General features: G+C 47.6%; 1 protein-coding gene across 1 annotated transcript; it reads right to left on the bottom strand.

Annotated features, from left to right (window-relative positions):
- Positions 1 to 1,858: 1,858 nt before the first annotated feature.
- LOC119293382 (B3 domain-containing protein Os03g0620400-like) lies at positions 1,859 to 5,950 on the bottom strand. The gene is made up of 8 exons (XM_037571876.1): positions 5,849 to 5,950; positions 5,139 to 5,589; positions 4,946 to 5,041; positions 4,758 to 4,853; positions 4,416 to 4,573; positions 3,955 to 4,178; positions 2,564 to 2,765; positions 1,859 to 2,241 (listed from the first exon to the last, which is right to left on the bottom strand). Exons 1-8 carry the CDS (start codon positions 5,948 to 5,950, stop codon positions 1,990 to 1,992), a joined length of 1,581 nt encoding a protein of 526 aa, XP_037427773.1. The 3' UTR covers positions 1,859 to 1,989.
- Between the last annotated feature and the right edge of the window lie 9,422 nt (positions 5,951 to 15,372).

Here is a 15,372-nt window from a genome sequence, read left to right as displayed (position 1 = left end):
CCCCACGGCGGCGCTCGTCCCTGCATGCGGAGGCATGCAGGTGCCGGTCGTCTCGGCCGACGAAGCCCCGGCAGTTCAGGTTGTTTCTTTTTCAAAGGAAATGCTATGTCCGCTCAAAGGCATGCTCGCGTTGGGCGCACATACCGATCCAAAGTAAAGGGTGGATAAAAATGCCCGCTAAACCAATCCAAATGGATAAAAAGTAGACAAAATATACGTCCGTTTGGGTCGGCCAGTTTGAGTTGCTTTAATTGAGATCTGCAGTGCCATGGCCGTCTAGCGTTGATAGGGAGAGAAGATGGGCCGTGCAGACATGGAAGGTGAACTTTCCTCCCGCATGAGCGATTCCGGCGCGCAGGATGGATATGGAGCGCCCCTTCATAAACTATGGCGACTCGGGGTTGATGACGACATTACTAAAGTGGCCTTTTCAATATATTTATTATGCCGATCGGCCTGATATGATGACTATGCTAGAGTTTATTTTTAAAAAGGTAATATATTAATATCATGCAGATACCAATTACATCCAGCCTCTGCACCAACAAGAAATCACAAAGACATTCAGGATGCACACAACCTAAAAAGAAAACAAAAAAGAAGTGAAAAAAGACCTCACCACAGTGATCAACTCCTCACAACAGCAGCACACGAACCACCACCAAAGACAACACCAGAAAAACATAAAGGATCTCCAAAAGCGACGCCTTCAAGAAGAAAACAGTGCACAAGCGCCGTCGTCGCCCGATCCAAAATCATAAGTTTTCACCCTGGAAAAAGACCGAGCTCTCAAAGCAATACCTTCAACAAGGCAATTGACAGGCACAACCACTGAAGACCAGACCTTTGGTTTTCACCCTGGAAGTCACGACTCGACACCCGAGAAGCACCACAAAAAAAAATGAAATCCTCCATTGTTGTCGCCCCCATTTGGCACTGTTGCTACTGAAAGTTATCAAACACTTGGTTGACTCCATCGCCTTCAAGCCCCCCGCCCCCCCGTCATACTGATTCTCCGATCTCAGCATCAAGACTTTCTCCGTTGTTGTCTGTGCCATGGAAATCGAGATGCCGGCATGTCCCATAATGTAAACAATTGGCAGAGCTTCGCGTCACGCCATGTAGGCTGATGTGGACACAAACGACCGGATACTGTCCTATGCAGAATCCTCGGGCAAGATCTCCGGCAGTAGTTCTCGAACACGTCAACGGCCAGATCGAGGACAACCGATCAAGCAGAAAGTTGTCGTGATGCGATAAGAGCACAAGGCCGCCACCACACCGCTACCTCCACCAAGCCGACGCCATGAACGTCACGGCGGAGGACACCGGCCCACGCTGTCCACAGACCACAGCCCGCGGCTCCAGGCGCCAGATCTGACGGAAACGGCAGTGGCCGGCCCGCTCGCACTCCAGCGTCGCGCTCGAGCGGCAGCAGAACGGCGCGCAGACGAGGAGGCAGGCCACCGGCCCAACCTGCCGGAACCAAGCAACCGCCCAAAACATCGTCGTCGCCGCCTTCGTGAAGGAGACTCCGCTGTGACCGAGGACACCCCCACGACGTGAGCAAGGTTCGCCGCCGTCGGCCGCAGCAGCTTCCTCCAGCAACGGCGGAGAGGAGGAGCGCTTTTTTTTGTTGCGGCGGCGGTAGGAATCACGATCGCCCGTGTCGCCCGCACGGGACGACGCGGGGGACGTGGGCCTCGCAGCGTTCGTGTAAAACAAAGAGTAGATCCGAACAGATTTTCCCAGGTAGAGGAAAGAGCTAAACTTGCTTCAGAAACGAACACAGTGCAAAAATACAAGTCATAGTTTACACGAAGCTAAAACAACACTTGGACTAGGACTTGTGGAAATTCAGAGTGTTAGCCATCATATGCAGTAGTCCTCGGAGATCAACCATACCATGGTTTGGTTTTAGAGTACAAAACATAGTTCCAGTAGAAACAGCAGGGGTCATCATCCCCTTGTACTTCAAAGTACTACAAACTAACACTGATCACGGGAAATTATATGGACAATCATGGTAAGCTTCCTCCGGTTCCGCTTCAGCTCAAACAGACAGATATCACCAACTCGCAGGCGGTTGTCACTGACAAATTTGCGCCAACCTCCTTCAAGGACACATCTCCTACCATTCCGAATATGCATCTGGGTTTGCCATTCCTTTCCGTTACGCTGGAGCAAAATAGTTCGCTCTTCCTTTGGAAGATACACAGCAGCATATTTGGCACCAAACTCCTAGTATTTTACAGATATAAGCATGTTGCAATTACAAGTCGACCAATCATGTTGATAAAATAAAACAACAATACAATATAGGTACACACAGTTATCTGGTGGCATTTATTTAATTCAGCTGCAAAAGTAAATTTAAGCCAAACAGTTTGCTAATAGCACAGTAAATTGGAGATCCAAAGCCCATGTAGTCCTTGGCACCCTACATTGCTAAAGTTAATTATGTTTTTTATTTATTTGAAACTTAGTTATGTTATGGCAGATGACAACAACTTGGGGGGCTTTGACTAGGTAACAGTAAAATTCCAGAATTTTTTTAGCTTACCAGGATATAATGCCCTTTCACACCAACATTGGTTTTGTTCATGATTGCCACATACAGATGTGCTTCGAGTTGGATGGCTTCCGCTTTATCTTCAACTATGCTCTGTTGCAATGGAGATAGAAAGCTCATTTGTGACAGCATGTAGGGCGGCACAAAATGACCTGCGTGCGCCTTGCTTTCTGCGCGAAGTAGATGAACGGTACCCCAGAGTCAGTGAAAACCTACAGAGCTTGACAAGAACCTATTCCCCCCGGCTCTCGCGTCGCCCCTCTCGGGCGACTCGGGAGCGGCCCCAAACCCTAGCCGCCGCCTCCTCTCCTCCCTCCTGCCCCCTCCCCGCCGCCACCCGAGGAGCCTGCCGGCTGCCGCGCGTCTTCCGGTGAAGGTGGCGGCGAGGATCTGCTCCTCGCGCCGGCGTGAGGAGCTTTGGAAGCCAGGGCGGCGGCCCTGGGTGGAGATGGCGGCATCGATTTTTCCGGTGGATGGCGCGCGCAGGTGCTGGCCGTTCCTCCCGGCCGCGTGGGTGGCGTGAGGACGGCGAGGTCTTGCTGCAGCGGTGGGCGGCTCTCTTCCTCCCAGCCCCTTCCCCCTGCGGTGGTCTCCTCTCGCCGATCTGGTGGCTGGTTTGTCAGATCTGGGCTTCGAGGTTGGGCCGGTGGACTCTTGGAACGGGCGAAACCCCTAGTCGATTTCGCGTCGACCTCGACGCCGGCGGCGCTCCGGTGCCGCTCTCCCTCTTGAGGGCGGGTCGAGCTTCCAGATCCGCCCCCCTCCTCCTCCTCCCTTCCCCGGGCAAAAGCCTTGGCCTTTTGGCCGGACGGTGGAGGCGCTCTGGCGTCTCGGCCCTTCCTGGAGGCGCCGTTCAAGGGGTGGTTGGGGGTTGTGGACCTGGTGCGTGGTGGTGGGTGGCGGCGGTGGTGCTCGGTTCCCTTGGTTGCCGGCGTTGGTGGTGGCGTGTGGGTTCTTCCGCATCCTTCAGCGGCTCCTCGCTTTGCTTGCTGGTTGGTCGCCGGCCGACAGTGGGCGTCCGCGTGTTCGACACGGTCTGGACGAAGGGGAGATAGTGGTCTCTCCTCCGGCAGTGGCCCGAGGCGGCGGGCGGTGGAGTCGATGGTTTCCTTCACGCGGTCTGGATCTTCATGTTCACGGCTTTTGCTGTCGCCGGGTGGCTTCGGCCCTTCCGTTCTAGCTGTGCAAGCTCTCCGGCGGCTTGATCGCAGTTTTCTTGCTGCCTTATTCTCTGTAGTGAATTTGGCATGTATTTTTCAGTTTTTTGGTCAAGTCTTTGCCTTTGTAATTCAGCACCATTGTATCCTAGCCGGTTGATGGCTTCATTAATTTGAAGTCGGGCCTTTGTGCCTTTTCTCTAAAAAAAAAAAAGATGAACGGTAAATGTGAACCTTCCCCCACCCTTTGCTGGTACAAAGATGCAGATATCTCCCTCCTCCACACTATTGTCACAAACAAAGTCTAACCACTCCCCCCTAATCTTGTGAATACCATCATTCCCCTCGTAGAACCTGGGGTACCACCTTTTGTTCTCGCCCGGCCTCTGAAGTATGACAGATGCACTTTCATGGGGAAAGTGTGCAACTGCGTATTCCTTCATGATGGTCTGATCACAAATGGGACAGGGTGTGATGCCATCAACAAACAAACAAAAAAACAAGAATACATAACTCAGCCCAAATACTGTTTCGACTGTTATTGTCGACAAAGAAAAAGCATTTATATTAAGTGTTCAGAAGGGCAATTGCCGCTTTCCCTATAACATTCAAACTATGAATACCCCTCTTAGATCTAGAGCCTAGAGAGGATTGTAGTGTGCTGAAAAAGAACTCGGGAAATTTACCAGAGAAGGATACGGTGGTTGGACATTGGACTTCCTCATGATAGCCACGAATGCAAGAGTTCTGGATTGAATGTCCTGGAGAAGCTTATCTATTTTCTCTTTTTGTGCATCAGCCAAATTACTCCTACTTGACAGCACATACTTATCTTTTGGAGGTCCTGGAATATCATTCGAGTCAAAAGAATCATACTCTGAAAGACAAGCTTCTCCTAGACAAATTTGTAGGTCAAACAAACAATGGATAATGTATACACTGACACGATAACGCATGTGTGCATGTACTTAACAAATAAAATGAATCGATGCAATTTTGTTGACGCAAATGTAACTTAAGAATATAACCTGACTCCGCAGATGGAGTGGATATAACAGCTGTCTTTCTAGTACTCCCACTATGACTGGAGCTCCCTTTTTGGCATCCGTCTGATCTTCCACTTGCTGACAATTCAGTACATAGAAACAGATTTTCACATGAACTACAAAAAATAAATATGAATTGGATCAGAAGTACTTGCATCATACTACCATACCATCAGAATATTGTTCCTCCTTAACACGCACTGTTAAGATCATCTTTGGGAGTGTGTGATCATCCGATCCAGAAGACTCGTGCTCATAAGGACTGTCTTCTCCTGTATAACAGTTTTCAAGAGTAAATGCAACTGCAGATAAAATGGCAACTTAAAGCATAACACAAAGGTACAAGCAAGCTGGCAAGCTAACCTGGCAAATCCTCAGATGGAGACGATGCTGCGTCTGTCCATGCCAGTTTTCTACAATGTCCTGAGCTTTCACTTTGGCATCCATCTGATTGCTGACCCATTGACGAGTGAGTATAACGATCGCTGGAACTGCCTGACATTTCTGTAGAATTTGCGATTGGTTCTTGATCACTCATAGTGCTCCCTATGCCAAAACAGGACACCGTTTTCTCACAACCACTAGAATCAAAGACCGCAACCTTGAAGCGAGAACTTCCACGGTATCGGAACATCAACGAGTCTTTCTCTACTATGTCATTGGCATCAACAAACACCTCCCATCCAGATTGGAGGACTTTTCTATTCCTGTGCTCAGTAACTCCAACATCATGCACAGTACCATTAGGGCCTTCTAGTTTGACGGTCCGTGACATTTTCCCTGCGAAATGGTTTGCAAACCTCTCTGGTATGACCTGCAGCAACAGATGTAATTTTTAAAGGAGTAGTATTAGTTTAAATGGAGTAGTACATTTCCCTAAAATTGATGGAGATGAATAAGGCATAATAGTCACCAACCGCTAAAACTAGGAGATGACAAGTTAAAGATGATTATTTGCCTTGTATATTTTTTTTCGACAGGAATTATTTGCTTTGCATAAAGAAGGGCAATATGCCTTTGATCCAAACAAAGAGGCACTACAATGTCATATTACTTGGAACAGAGCACATTACCATGCAATGTCCTGAACTTTTGCTCACCCGCCTGACGAAACGAGTGACCTTCCCATGTAGATGGTTCCAGTATCTCTTGCAGCCCTGGCAAGAATTTTTCATCTTCCAGCTTCTACTCCCTCCGTTCCAAATTACTCGTCGCTGAAATAGATGTATCTAGAACTAAAATACATCTAGATACATCCATACGTGCGACAAGTAATTCAGAACGGAGGGAGTATATCCTCTACACCGATTCTAACAAAATATTTTTACTCGGTACGCCTCAAAAAATATGTTTTTACTCGAGTGGTCACTACTACTTGAGATATACAATTTGCGGCAAGAGTAATATATATTGTACCTTCCAGTAGGGAAATCCCAGAAATGTCCTCCAGAGTCCAGACCTTCTTGAGCTAAAGAACTGCAACAAAACAAGCCTGCTAACCACGAATGCACACGAAGGGGAAAAAAAGAAATCCTACGCGGCAGAAGAAAAGAGGTCGAATTAACCTGCAATCCAGGGCTCCAGGCTTGGCGGAGCAGTCCAGTCCAGATCCCGCGATCACCGTCACCGTGCGCTGGAGCTGGAAGGAAGAAGAAAGCCTTGAGAAGGGCGTGGAGAAACGGAGGCGGAGAAGAATAGTGGGGATTCATTCACCTGGACGGGACTGGACTGGCCTCCACTACTGAGACGTTTGGTGTTCCCGTAGCAACCCAAGAGAGGGGCAAAAACCAGACAGCAGAGATGCCCACGCCAACGCCGTTATGATGTCCTGACTTGTCACCTCTCATGTGATGGAACAACGTATCATAATTTAGCTTCTTTATCTATATATATATATACTTCCTCTGATTTTATTTACTCTGTATATTAGATTTGATTGAAGTCAAACTTCATAAAGTTTGATCCTGTTTATAAAAAAATAAATAAACATTTATCATAACAAACTTATATGATGTGAACGTACAATCAATAATTAATCTAATGATATTGATTTCTTAATGTATATGTTTATATTTTTGTTAAAGTTTATAAAGCTTGACTTTGACCAAACCTAATATATGGGCTAAATAAAAACGGAGAGAGTACTAGCAGGCAGAAGGTACGGCTGTGAAATTATCTTTATATGTGCGTAGTATATTGTACTGCACAACCACTTCGTATTTTCAGTTTATTACGACACTGATTAGGAGTATTATTTTTGGAGAAAGCACATTTTTAATGTAGCATCCACGAGATGCAAGCACCGTAAGGGCGTCTCTAACGCAGACCTATAACAAACACGGTATTCATTCGTGGATTAGTTCGGACCAGTCCGCGGACATTAACATGGGAGTCGGCCACCCAACCGTGCTCGCATCCATTTCAAAACAAATTTGAATAAATCGAACAAATTTTCAATCATGATGGAATTCACTAATGTCGGGACATAATTTACATAAAACAGATGATATTTCGTTTCTTAAACTACAAGCTTAAAAAATAAGAGACTAACTTGTAACGGATGGTGCCCTCGTACGCGTGGCCGGACGCATCGCTGTCACTATCCGTACCGTTGTCGCTGGAGTAGTCCTTCCAGCGGCGAAAGGGCGCGCCAGCCTTACCCCGCCGCCGTCTGGCGCCCGCGGAGAACCGTTTCCCTTCCTCCTACGTCGTGCGGACGGCTGCCGCAGCCAATGCCGACCCCGGACACGGTACCTTGACAACGGACTTGCCCCTACCAACGGTCACAGAGGTCTAATTGAGCGACCACTCCTCGTCGATCTTGGCAAGGTCCCCACCGAGCAGGTGGCAAAACCGTGATGCAGCTTGAAACTGCGTCGGTATTTCCCCAAAGAGGAAGGGATGATGCAGTACAGCTATGGTAGGTATTTTCCTCAGTTGTGAAACCAAGGTATCAATCCAGTAGGAGAACCAAGCAACACTATGTAAACAGTACCTGCACACAAAGAACAAATACTTGCAACCCGACGAGTAAGAGGGGTTGTCAATCCCTCTAAGTAAAATAAATAAATTGTTTTGTATAAGTTTGGATAAATAGATCTCGATAAAACGCGAAATAAAAGATGCAAATAAAAAATGCAGCAAGGTACTTTTAGGTTTTTGGATATATAGATTTGAAAATAAATATGGCAAATGATAGATCGGAAAGCGAATATGATAAAGATAGACCCGGGAGCCGTTGAAAGAACATGTGGTGCCCATATGTGTGGTTTTGGTAATTAATAACATTCCCTATGACTAATGATTGCCTTGAGTTATATTCGTAGGATTTGTTTATAGGCTTTTCTTGAAGTCCATTTGTTGGTTTCAAGGAGTTTATGTGTTGGCCAAGGTGTTTTTCAAGGAATTATCCAAAGATTGGGTTGTCCATGTGAGAGTTGAGCCTATTGCAAGCATGTCTTGAAGAAGAAGATTGTGTGAACATTCATGTTTACCTTGAAGACATCATCCTAATGAAGGGAGTTGGAAAGATTCAAGGTTGATCAAGACTAAGTACAAGAGTGATTCAAGTTGATCAACACACAAAGCGCAGAAGATGTACCGAGTGGGATCAAGTGTGTGACGACCGGTTTTCCGGGTATTAATTTCTAGAAAATGGCCCGTGTGCTCACCAGCCCCAGGATTACTGTTAGCTGATGAGGCACCAACTTGATACAGAAATTCCAAGCAAAATGCAAAATATGTAGTACAAGATCATTCTGGCCTGTGAGTACAACAAATTGGTTTCTAGTGGTTGACGGCGGAAGCGGTTTGTGGATCATCAACGTCTATGGGACTCCATTTCCCACAGGAACAGCTGACCAGGTTAACTCCTATCTTCGCGAGGCTGCTATCAGCATTGCGTAGGTTCCGGGGCTGTCATCACGGTCGCTCCTCTCCGCGCAAGAAATCTGGCCAAGACAATAGCCAGGGACAAGTCAGTGAGTACTTTGAATGTACTCGCAATCATTATGAACACAGGTATAATATAACAACTGATAATCATGCTCTGAAAATATTCTATGATCACAACATCAGTCATAAAATGGAATCCATGATGCATGCAAGCAGGTTATTTATATGCAACATGAATATGTAATAGCAGAATAGTAATAAAATGCACCGGTCGGGTGTGTGAAGCGACGCCTCGAAAGGATAGTAAATAACGAGCGTGCCTCAGTCGGGCGTCTGAGCGACACCACATAAAGGGCTTATAAAGAAAATAAATAACAGCATGCCACAGTCGGGCGTCTGAGCGACACCACATAAAGGGCTTATAAAGAAAATAAATAACAACATGCCACAGTCGGGTGTCTGAGCGACACCACATAAAGGGCTTATAAAGAAAGTAAATAACAACATGCCATAGTCGGGCGTCTGAGGGACACCACATAAAGGGCTTATAAAGTAAATAAATAACAGCATACCACAGTCGGGCGTCTGAGCGACATCACAGAAAGGGCTTATAAAGTAGACAATCATAGTGAATATCCAGGAGGTAAAACCGTCCCAGGGATACTCAATACTTCAAATAATATAAAGGGGTTAGTCCATAATAATAATAATCATAATCATCATAAGTCACAAGTCACGATCCATGTTCTGGTTTAGCAGTTTTCTCCTCCGAAGACCGACACTAAGACCAACCCCTGACCCATCCCAGACTATAATCCTTAACCATGGACACGGCTATTCGAATAGGTTTAATCTCTGCAGAGGGTGTACTCTTTACCCACGAGTAACGGAGTCCTTTAGTCTATCGGGACTAATTCCGTCTACGGCCTTTTAGTTGAAAACACACCTGACCTGCACATACCGGCTTAACTCACAGGTGTCTGGAATCACCCACGACACCTGTCAAGCAAAACTCTAAGTGGGGAGGCTACAACCTCACGTAGCATGGGATCAAATTTATATCGCACGATCTAAGGGGTGGCCTCCCCTCTCGGTCTCAACTGGAAACACCCATGCCCCCGGACCAGGTGACCTGCCTACCAGCTACAACCGGTATCTTCCACCATGGCCTCTCTGTATGGTGTGTGCTAGAAAGGGGTTGACGACTTACTGAACCGTACCCTACTTGTTGTAGAGACGAGTGGTAGTACGAAACAAGTATGGGGTTTACTGGAACAAGACTCGGTCTATGGTCGACTCAGGAGGTTTAAGTATTCCCTGCATGATTAGCATAACGAATATATTTCATCCAACAGACAGAATCACCACTCATCATACCCCTCATGCCATGCCGGACACACTCGTCTCGACGAGGAACTAGGGACAAGCTCGGGTCTACCCAAGACAGAGACTTTCCCGTTTTCCTTCCGGTAGGCACGAAAGGCATACAGGGATGATCATTATCACAATCATGTCCATTTCCAACAGCAAGGAAATTTCTAATAAACATTCATGCAAATGATCATATCACCACATAAAATAACGAGTTCTACGTATTGAGGTGGTGTCATGATCGTGACAAACAATGCATGCAAAATATTATGCCAGGGTTCAGAATGCTTGCCTTCAAGGTGTGGAAAGGCAGGGTGCACTCCAAAACTTTTGAAAGCTTGCTTCTCTCTCTCCAAGGTCCTATTTTAAATAAATTTGAATCAACACACAATTTCAAGACAGCACAAAAAAGTTGTTTGAATTTTTTTGAAATAAATCTTAAAATAAACTAGATTAAATTTGAGCGAGGTAGGAAAAAGAATCAATTCATTTGGAGTTATAAGTAAAAAGTTATAGGCAGTCAAAGTTGTGGTCAAAGTTTGTTTTTTAAATAAAACAGAAAAAGAAAACGTTTCGAAATGTACACGTCGAACACGTACTTTGGAATTACGTTTCCACTTATGCCTGCGTGGACCGGCACTGGGTCACTGACAGTGGACCCGCCTAGCCCACTGGTCAGGTTTGACCAGTCCACGCACGCGTCGCCTGCTCCGACCGAACAGAGGCAGAGCTCCGGCGAGGATTGCCGGCGAACGGAGGCGTCTCTCGGTGATCTGAGCACATGGATGTGCTCAGGAGGTCGAGACGAACTCATGGGTACCCGCCATAGTCGCCGACATCGACGGAGTCGCCCGTGACGAGCTTCGCGGCGGAGGTGGCTTCGGGCACGATTGGGGATTAGCGCTACGGTGGCTCTCCGTCGAGGCTGAAGGTCTGGGCGGCTCCGCAAGATCATGTGGAGCCTGGTGGTGGCGTTGGACGGACGGGAGGGGTTCCGGTTGCGGTGAACGGAGCTGGGATGTGGCGGCGGCCGAACCGGCCGGAGTTGGGGAAGACGGCTTCCCTCCGACGATTGCGGGCTGTGGGGGTGCCATGGGGGTGGCCTGAGGTTGCTTGCATGCTCGAATGAGTTCGGGGGCCTCCTTTTATAGCGCAACGAGGTCGGTTTGCGGCGGCCGTGGATAGGATCGTCGGCGACCGCCGTTCTGTAGCTGCAGGGCGACGTGGCGGCGACGAGCGCTAGAGGACGCACTTGTGGATGAGGCTGAGCTGCTCCAGGGGCAGGTGGCGAGCGGGAGAGGCTCGGGCGGCGCCGACCGGGTAGAGACGCGCTGCGGACGCCGGCGTGCCGCCAAGGGCTCTGACGGCGGTGCTGCAGGGCACCAGGGCCGCTTGACATGATCTGGTGAGAGGGAGAGTGCGTGGCGTGGCTCTGCAGTGTGGGCAAAACCAGGGGCGCGACTGTTGGAAATATGCCCTAGAGGCAATAATAAAAGTATTATTATTATATTTCCTTGTTCATGATAATTGTCTTTTATTCATGCTATAATTGTATTATCCGGAAATCGTAATACACGTGTGAATACTTAGGCCAAATACGTCCCTAGTAAGCCTCTAGTAGACTAGCTCGTTGGTCAACAGATAGTCATGGTTTCCTGACTATGGACATTGGATGTCGTTGACAATGGGATCACATCATTAGGAGAATGATGTGATGGACAAGACCCAATCCTAAGCATAGCACAAGAACATGTAGTTCGTTTTGCTAAAGCTTTTCCAATGTCAAGTATCTTTTCCTTAGACCATGAGATCGTGTAACTCCTGGATACAGTAGGAGTGCTTTGGGTGTACCAAACGTCACAACATAACTGGGTGACTATAAAGGTGCACTACAGGTATCTCCGAAAGTGTCTGTTGGGTTGACACGGATCGAGACAGGGATTTGTCACTCCGTATTACGGAGAGGTATCACTGGGCCCACTCGGTAGTGCATCATCATAATGAGCTCAAAGTGACCAAGTGTCTGGTCACGGGATCATGCATTACGGTACGAGTAAAGTGACTTGCCGGTAACGAGACTGAACGAGGTATTGGGATACCGACGATCGAGTCTCAGGCAAGTAACATACCGTCTGACAAAGGGAATAGTATACGGGGTTGTTTGAATCCTCGACATCGTGGTTCATCTGATGAGATCATCGAGGAGCATGTGGGAGCCAACATGGGAATCAAGATCCTGCTGTTGGTTATTGACCGGAGAGCCGTCTCGGTCATGTCTGCATGTCTCCCGAACCCATAGGGTCTACACACTTAAGGTTCGGTGACGCTAGGGTTATAAGGAAGACTTGTATGTGATTACCGAATGTTGTTCGGAGTCCTGGATGAGATCCCGGACGTCACGAGGAGTTCCGGAAGGGTCTGGAGGTGAAGATTTATATATGGGAAGTTGTCATGCGGACACCGGAAAGTTTCGGGGGCATATCGGTATTGTACCGGGGCCACCGGAAGGGTTCCGGGGGTCCATCGGGAGGGGCCACCCCTCTCGGAGGGCCTCATGGGCCGCATGGGGGAGGGAACCAGCCCGTGAAGGGCTGGGCGCGCCCCCCTTGGGCCCATGCGCCTAGGGTTGGGGGGGGGGAACCCTAGTGGGGGCGCACCCCCTTGCTTGGGGGGCAAGCCCCCCTCCCTGGCCGCCGCCCCCCCTCTAGATCTCATCTAGAGGGGGTCGGCCCCCTTCCCCCTTCCCCTATAAATAGAGGGGCGAGGGGAGGGCTGAACACCTGATCCAAGGCGCAGCCCCTCCCCTCCCCAACACCTCTCCTCCTCCGTTGAGCGCTTGGCGAAGCCCTGTCGGAGTACTGCCTCTCCACCATCATCACGCCGTCGTGCTGCTGCTGGAGCCTTCTTCCTCAACCTCTCCTTCCCCCTTGCTGGATCAAGAAGGAGGAGACGTCGTCCGTTCCGTACGTGTGTTGAACGCGGAGGTGCTGTCCGTTCAGCACTTGGTCATCGGTGATTTGAATCACGGCGAGTACGACTCCATCATCACCGTTCCCTCGAACGCTTTCGCACGCGATCTACAAGTGGTATGTAGATGCAATCTCTCTCCCATTACTCGTTGCTTAGATGAACTCATAGATAGATCTTGGTGAAACCGTAGGAAATTTTTTAATTTTCTGCAACGTTCCCCAACAGTGGTATCAGAGCTAGGTCTATGCGTAGTTCTCTATTGCACGAGTAGAACACAATTTTGTTGTGGGCGTAGATCTTGTCAACTTGCTTGCCGCTACTAGTCTTTTCTTGCTTCAGCGGTATTGTGGGATGAAGCGGCCCGGACCGACCTTACACGTACGCTTACGTGAGACAGGTTCCACCGACTGACATGCACTAGTTGCATAAGGTGGCTAGCGGGTGTCTGTCTCTCCTACTTTAGTTGGAGCGGATTAGATGAAAAGGGTCCTTATGAAGGGTAAATAGAAGTTGACAAAATCACGTTGTGGTTATTCGTAGGTAAGAAAACGTTCTTGCTAGAACCCAATTGCAGCCACGTAAAAGATGCAACAACAATTAGAGGACGTCTAACTTGTTTTTGCAGCAATTGTCATGTGATGTGATATGGCCAGAAGTTGTGATGAATGATGAATGATATATTGTGATGTATGAGATCATGTTCATGTAATAGGAATCACGACTTGCATGTCGATGAGTATGACAACCGATAGGAGCCATAGGAGTTGTCTTTATTTTTGTATGACCTGCGTGTCATTGAAGAACACCATGTAAATTACTTTACTTTATTGATAAACGCGTTAACCATAGAAGTAGAAGTAGTCGTTGGCGTGACAACTTCATGAAGACACGATGATGGAGATCATGATGATGGAGATCATGGTGTCATGCCGATGACGAAGATGATCATGGAGCCCCGAAGATGGAGATCAAAGGAGCTATATGATATTGGCCATATCATGTCACTATTATATAATTGCATGTGATGTTTATTATGTTTTATGCATCTTGTTTACTTAGAACGACGGTAGTAAATAAGATGATCCCTTATAACAATTTCAAGAAAGTGTTCCCCCTAACTGTGCGCCGTTGCTAAAGTTCGTCATTTCGAAACACCACGTGATGATCGGGTGTGATAGATCCTTACGTTCACATACAACGGGTGTAAGACAGTTTTACACATGCAGAAACACTTAGGGTTAACTTGACGAGCCTAGCATGTACAGACATGGCCTCGGAACACAAGAGACCGAAAGGTCGAACATGAGTCGTATGGAAGATACGATCAACATGGAGATGTTCACCGATGATGACTAGTCCGTCTCACGTGATGATCGAACACGGCCTAGTCGACTCGGATCGTGTAACACTTAGATGACTAGAGGGATGTCAATCTGAGTGGGAGTTCATTAAATAATTTGATTAGATGAACTTAATTATCATGAACTTAGTCTAAAACCTTTGCAAAATATGTCTTGTAGATCAAATGGCCAACGCTCATGTCAACATGAACTTCAACGCGTTCCTAGAGAAAACCAAGCTGAAAGATGATGGCAGCAACTATTCGGACTGGGTCCAGAACCTGAGGATCATCCTCATAGCAGCCAAGAAAGATTATGTCCTAGATGCACCGCTAGGTGAAGCACCCATCCCAGAGAACCAAGATGTTATGAACACTTGGCAGTCACGTGCTGATGATTACTCCCTCGTTCAGTGCGGCATGCTTTACAGCTTAGAACCGGGGCTCCAAAAGCATTTTGAATGACACGGAGCATATGAGATGTTCGAGGAGCTAAAAATGGTTTTTCAAGCTCATGAATCGGCCAAAACTGCGAGTGTTGATGACCAACACGTAAACGCATCACAGAGTTTGTTAATCGTGGAAATCACTCTGGGACCCCAAAACAGTGAGTAATATCGATGAAACAGGCGAGAATCGGCCAAAACTAGCAGTATTGATGACCGACACGTAAACACATCCCAGGGTTTGTTAATCGTGGAAATTACTTCGGGACCCAAAAACAACGAGTAATAGTCCTTGAAACGGGCCAGAATAGGCCAAAACTGCCACTGTTGATGACCGAGACGTAAACGCATCCCAGGGTTTGTTGATAGTGGAAATCACTCTCCAACCCCAAAACAGTGCGTAATAGTCCATGAAACGGGCCAGAATCGGCCAAAACTGCCAGTGTTGATGACCAACACGTAGATGCGTTTCAGGGTTTGTTAATCGTGGTAATAACTCTGGGACCCCAAAACAGTGAGTAATAGTCCATGAAACGGGCTAGAATCGGCCAAAACTACCAGTGTTGATGACCGACAC

The sequence above is a fragment of the Triticum dicoccoides genome, chromosome 4B, assembly GCF_002162155.2.
Source record: "Triticum dicoccoides isolate Atlit2015 ecotype Zavitan chromosome 4B, WEW_v2.0, whole genome shotgun sequence".
Classification (NCBI taxonomy): Eukaryota; Viridiplantae; Streptophyta; class Magnoliopsida; order Poales; family Poaceae; genus Triticum; species Triticum dicoccoides.
The sequence above is the reverse complement of the archived record's forward strand: the minus strand, read 5'-3'. Positions and strand labels throughout refer to the sequence as shown.

What these genes read in the sequence shown, in the direction of transcription:
- LOC119293382 (XM_037571876.1), bottom strand. Translation starts at nt 5,950, where the DNA reads ATGAAAAATTCTTGCCAGGGCTGCAAGAGATACTGGAACCATCTACAT. An exon ending in AAAGTTCAGGACATTGCATG is followed by an intron (nt 5,590 to 5,848) that starts GTAATGTGCTCT and finishes CTGTTGCTGCAG; the next exon opens with GTCATACCAGAGAGGTTTGC. An exon ending in TGAAAGGGCATTATATCCTG is followed by an intron (nt 2,242 to 2,563) that starts GTAAGCTAAAAA and finishes GTAAAATACTAG; the next exon opens with GAGTTTGGTGCCAAATATGC.